The sequence below is a fragment of the Bombina bombina genome, chromosome 1 (genome assembly GCF_027579735.1).
Source record: "Bombina bombina isolate aBomBom1 chromosome 1, aBomBom1.pri, whole genome shotgun sequence".
In the NCBI taxonomy this organism is placed as follows: domain Eukaryota; kingdom Metazoa; phylum Chordata; class Amphibia; order Anura; family Bombinatoridae; genus Bombina; species Bombina bombina.
The window spans coordinates 398,060,444-398,066,443 of NC_069499.1; the positions used below are offsets into that span (position 1 = coordinate 398,060,444).

General features: G+C 37.3%; 1 protein-coding gene across 1 annotated transcript in view; it reads right to left on the reverse strand.

The window, feature by feature from the left end:
• Positions 1 to 5,788, reverse strand: part of ARL5A (ADP ribosylation factor like GTPase 5A) — a 28,150-nt gene extending 22,362 nt beyond the window's left edge. The window contains exon 1 of the mRNA XM_053689900.1: positions 5,605 to 5,788. Coding sequence (XP_053545875.1) covers positions 5,605 to 5,650 — 46 coding nt within the window. The 5' untranslated portion in view covers positions 5,651 to 5,788. The remainder of the gene's footprint in view (positions 1 to 5,604) is intronic.
• Positions 5,789 to 6,000: the final 212 nt, after the last annotated feature.

A 6,000-nucleotide genomic window follows, 5' to 3' on the forward strand; every position in this document is an offset into this window, starting at 1 on the left:
GATGAATATCTAGGTAACGTTAGTGACAGACACATAGGTTTTGGGAGCCAGGGAAGGAATTTATACATAGATATATGCTGAATAACCCAAAACATTTGGAGTTACAAGTAGATTATTGGTATCCATGTCTTACCAAGTCATAGGATATCAAACCATGTTATAAAAACATTGATCTTGCTGGAATTCAAATCCAGACACTCATCTTCGCCTGTAAGAATCATCATTGTTCTATTGTTAAACATAAAATGTCCTTAGTCCCCCTTAGCGGGGACTATAATAGCCCTTGAAAATTACTGCTTGGTGGCAGCAGAGAGCTGGGTTGTGCATCTAGCGCTGTTGATTGGGTCAGCTGCAGTTTCTGCTGTTATCTGATTTGCAGGGTTAATAGTGATAAGTTTACAAACTCACAAATGAATACATGTCATTTTTTCACTAGAACTGCCTTTTAAAATAGTACATTGCTGTACTTTGAGGTAGTATTATTATACTGCAGGGAGTTGTTTCCAAAAACACATGTTAATTCTTCAGCAGTAAAATCTGTAATACACTGAAAACACATTTATTAAAAAGGGACATGAACCCCATTTTTTTCTTTCAGGATTCAAATAAAGCATGGGATTTTAAACAACTTTCCGTTTTACTTTTATTATCTAATTTACTTTGTTCTCTTGGAATGCTTTGTTGAAAAAGGATACCTAGGTAGGCTCATGAGTTGCCTCATATTATTGGCTCACCAAGTGCAGTCAGCTAGCTCACAGTTATGTATTTCTGATTTTTCAACAAATGATACCAAGAGAATAAAGCACATTAGATTAAAAAAAAAGTAAATTGTAAAATTGTTTAAAATAGTATTCATGACAGAAAAATGTTGGGTTTCATGTCCCTTTAAAATGGTGGTGAAAACAATAGAAAGACAATTTGATCATGTGTCTTACAAGTGTTCCAATAGGCTGTTTTATATATATTTATATACTTGATATAAACCAACAATAATGGGCCGCAGAGGAGTGACCATACGAGAGGTACTTTCAAGTAATTGCTTAGTTCCTGCTAGCACTATCACCCAACCCATGGTCATACTGCAACCATAATTGGGAATAGAAGGGAAGAAATTGTAATAGAAGGGGAGGAATGCAGTAACAGCATCTAATATTAAGGCCAAGTGGACCTAAAATGGCAGGTCATCATAACCTTCAAAGTGAATATAGGGCCGATACTAGCTTGCGGCGGCACTTTGGCTTCCAAGGAACTAGGTGATAACGTCACCCGCCAAAAAGCTCCATTCATACAGACAGGGTGCTAGCCAGTTTCAGCAGAGAAGCATGCTGCTCAATAAGCCACAAAAATAGAAAACTTGGCTGCATATCAGTGGGAAAATTAAAATCTTGAACAGGCATGGAGCAAGTATATAGCTTGAAGCGTTTCATGCCCATTTGTGGTGCTTAAAGTGCCATAAAACATTTTTAATTATGTGCATATTTATAGAAAAGTCAACTGAGGTAAAACCGCTTGTGAAAAAAAAAAAAAGCATAAGTATTTTTTTTAAATGTTTAATTTTTAAAAAAGGAAGAAGCAAGTTGTACACACAGATTATCGCCATCAATTACAATCAAGTCTGAGGAGTTGCCATAAAACAAAAGAGTTCTTGAATCCTGGTGTATCCGTATTGCATTAGAAAATGGAAGTTGTTGCTTCGCCAATGTCCTTTTGGTATACAAATAACATAGCACAAATTAAATAAACAAAATTCAACAATTACACCGTAGTTGCTGGTGTTTTCTTCTTAATACTCGGTGACTGTTGGCATGGTATTATGAATGTTGTTTGGTAGTAGCATTATGCTGAGGGGGGTGATGATGAGCTTATAAGTATTTTAGTAATATTTCAAAAAAAATCTGCAAGATTGCTTACACTTTAGTGTTGCCAAGTGTAGCCTGCTCCACCCTTTATCAATGTTCTACTCCATACCTTGTGGTGTGATGTAATAAAAGTGTGCATGTGAGGATAATTACTTATACAAGCAAGGGGAAGTTGAGGAGGGACAGCCCTGCCTGCTATCTAGTATCTACTTAAAAAAAGGAAACTTTGTTTTGGAAAAAGTATATTGAAACATATTTTTATCCACTATATATGACAAGTTCCAATAAACAACAATAAAAAAATAAATCTGAATGTATATGTAACTCTCCATATATATCTGGTAGCAGATTCTGACAAGGAAGTTGTGCTGTCGGATTTTGCTGCTGGCAATAAATCTGCGCATGTGTAGTTCAAGTACTTGTCACGGTCGACAAAAGCTTATATCTTATTTTTATTTGGAATCCATATATTTTCGATATATATATATATATATATATATATATATATATATATATATATATATATATCCACGGTGGACGATAAAAGCCTGTCCTACACACATTTATATGTAATATCTCTATATATATATATATATATATATATATAATATATATATATATATATATATATATATATATATATATATATATATATATATATATACATACACACACACTATATAAATAATTGGGTGTTTGGATCAGCAATTTCATTTTGATCTATCATATAACTGAAGGACACAGTAATATTTCAGTAGTGAAATGAGGTATAGTGGATTAACAGAAAATGTGCAATATGCATCAAAACGAAATTGGACAGGGGCATAAATTTGGGCACCCCAAAAGAAATATTGCATCAATATTTAGTAGAGCCTCCTTTAGCCGAAATAACAGCCTCTAGACGCTTCCTATAGCCTGTAATGAGTGTCTGGATTCTGGACCAAGGTATTTTGGACCATTCCTCCTTGCAAAACTTCTCCAGTTCAGTTAGGTTTGATGGTTGCCGAGCATTGACAGCCCGCTTCAAATCACCCCACAGATTTTCAATGATATTTAGGTCTGGGGACTGGGATGGGCCTTCCAGAACATTAAAAAAACAAAAAAAAGGCGCTCCAATGGTGCAAAATATTACAACAAATTATTGAATATCACTCCCAGAAAACACCCTCTCTATAGATGGATACTCACAGAGAGAGTGCACTATAATGCAGTGCTATTCGTGCAGGCTGGATTGATCAGAGCCCACCAGCTAGCTCCCACATGTAACATCAATCATAGGCTGCGCACTATAATGCAATGCAAGTAACACAAGCTGGTGTATCAGAGCCCACCAGCTGACTCACTCCAAGGCACAGGATACACAATCCACAGTCAATTCCTCAAATAAAAGCTCACAAACCAGTAAAACTGAAATATCCCATGGAGTAGGATATAATTTATTAAAAGATAAATTAAAATCAGTACAATAAATCTCTGCTACGCGTTTCAAGGTGCTAACAGCACCTTTTCATCAGGCAGTGGTGAAAAGGTGCCATTAGCACCTTGAAACGCGTAATAATTTGTTGTAATATTCTGCACCATTGGAGCGCCTTCTTCTCTTTGTTTTTTTATGTCCAGATTGTTTTTCCACATTTAAGAAGAGCTGACCTTGGTGAAGTGTCTACCATCAACGATTGCCTTAGGAGGGCGCTCTTGTCTTTTGCTACCATCGCTTGGATGGCTACAAATTGGTGCCTTCCAGAACATTGCACTTGTTACTCTGCATAAATGCCAGAGTAGATTTTGAGCAGTCTTTTGGGTTGTTGGCTTGTTGAAATATCCACCCCCGGAGTAACTTCAACTTTGTGACTTATTCCTCAAAATTATTCTCAAGTATCTGCTGATACTGATTGGAATCCATGCGACCCTCAACTTTAACAAGATTCCCAGTACCGGCACTGGCCACACAGCCCCACAGCATGATGGAACATCTATCAAATTTTACTGTGGGTAGCAAGTGTTTGTCTTGGAACGCTGGGTTCTTTTGCCGCCATGCATAACGCCCCTTGTTATGACCAAGTAACACAATCTTTGTTTCATCAGTCCACAGCACCTTCTTCCAAAATGAAGCTGGCTTGTCCAAATGTGCGTTTGCACACCTCAAGTGACTGTTTGTGGCGTGTGTGCAGAAAAGGTTTCTTCCGCATCACTCTCCCATACAGATTCTCCTTGTGCAAAGTGTGCTGAAATGTTGAACGATGCACAGTGACACCATCTGCAGCAAGATGATGTTGTAGGTCTTTAGAGGTGGTCTGTTTTTAACTGTTCTCACCATCCTTTGCCTCTCCGATATTTTACTTCTGGACTTAACAAGAACTGTGCCTGTGGTCTTCCATTTCCTCACTATACTCCTCACAGTGGACACTGACAGCTTAAATCTTCAATAGCTTTGTGTAGCCTTCCCCTAAATCATAATGTTGAACAATATTTGTTTTCAGATAATTTGAGAGTTGTTTTGAAGCCCCCATGTTGCCACTCTTCAGAGGAGAGTCAAAGAGAACAACAACTTGCAATTGGCCACCTTAAATACCTTTTCTCATGATTTGATAGACCTGTCTATGAAGTTCAAGGCTTAATGGGCTCATCAAACCAATTGTGTGTTCCAATTAATCAGTGCTAGGTAGTTACAGGTATTCAAATCAACAAAATGACAAGGGTGCCCAAATGTATGCGCCTGTCTAATTTCGTTTTGATGCATGTAGCACATTTTCTGTTAACCCAATAAACCTCATTTCACTACTGAAATATTATTGTGCCCTTCAGCTATTTGATAGATCAAATGAAATTGCTGATCCAAACACCCAATTATTTATAAATGAAAATCATGGAAATTGTCAGGGGTGCCTAAACTTTTGCATACAACACACATATATATATATATATATATATATATATATATATATATATATATATATATATATATATATACACACTTTTAATCGCCCACCGTGACAATATATACACTGAGAAAATATATATAAAGATTCCATATAAAAATTATTATAAATGTGTGTAGGACACGCTTTTATTGTCGACCGTGAGAAGTGCTTGAACTTCGCTTGGGCGCATTTATTGCCAGCAGCAAAATCTGACAGCATAATTTCCTTGACAGAATCTGCTGCCCCCCAGAGTGCATGCTGCTGATTACATAAATAGCATACCACACATAACTTTTTAACATATGTGGATTGCGATTACGTAATACAGAGCATGCACAGTCAGAGGTAGCAGATTCTGACAAGGTAGCAAATTCTGATAGAACTTACTGGATAGCACTTCTTGAATGTAGCCACCAATTAGCAGAACCCAGGGTGCTGAACCAAAAATGGTCTGGCTCCAAAGCTTACATTCCTGCTTTTTCAAATAAAGATACCAAGACAACAAAGGAAAAATTATAACAGGAGAAAATTATTAAGTTGTTTGAATTGCACGCTCTATCTGAATCATGAAAGAACAAATTTGGGTTTCCCTTAAAACGGATACTAATTCTTGCAGAGGATCAAGAAATTATTAATAGGTTGACACAGAAGCTGCATAAATACATATAAAAAACTGACAATTACTTGCTCGCCATATTAATACTAAAGACAACTGTGAAGTTACAATCATATATCATGGGTTTTAACAGCCATAAGGAAAGCAAAACTAAACAATATGACACCGGCTGTGACAGATGTGTCAAAACACATCAGGCCTCTCTACGTACCCTGATGGTTAAAGAGCCTCCATAACTTAGTGAATAGGATCCCCATTTTCGGGAGAGCGCCTGTCCTTCTCACACCGTATACCACTCCCTAGTCATCGCTCACTTCCACCTTTCACCGGTGTACGATTAGTAAAAATACTGATCTGTCGCATTTGTGATGACGTCACATGTTGAGTAGACTAGCTGCTCTTCCGGGTTAGATTTGATAGACGTATTCCGCAAGATCTTGTGACTGTTACTTGGCAACGAAGACGGACTTGATTGGTTGGTGTAGCTCTGCATGCTGGTACAAGTTAACCCTTACGTTGTCAAAAGGGTTGTTTATACATATAGTATCGGCCATTAGGATACATTCTAAGAGCTGCTGGGGACATTGAGAGTTAACGGAGGTTAACT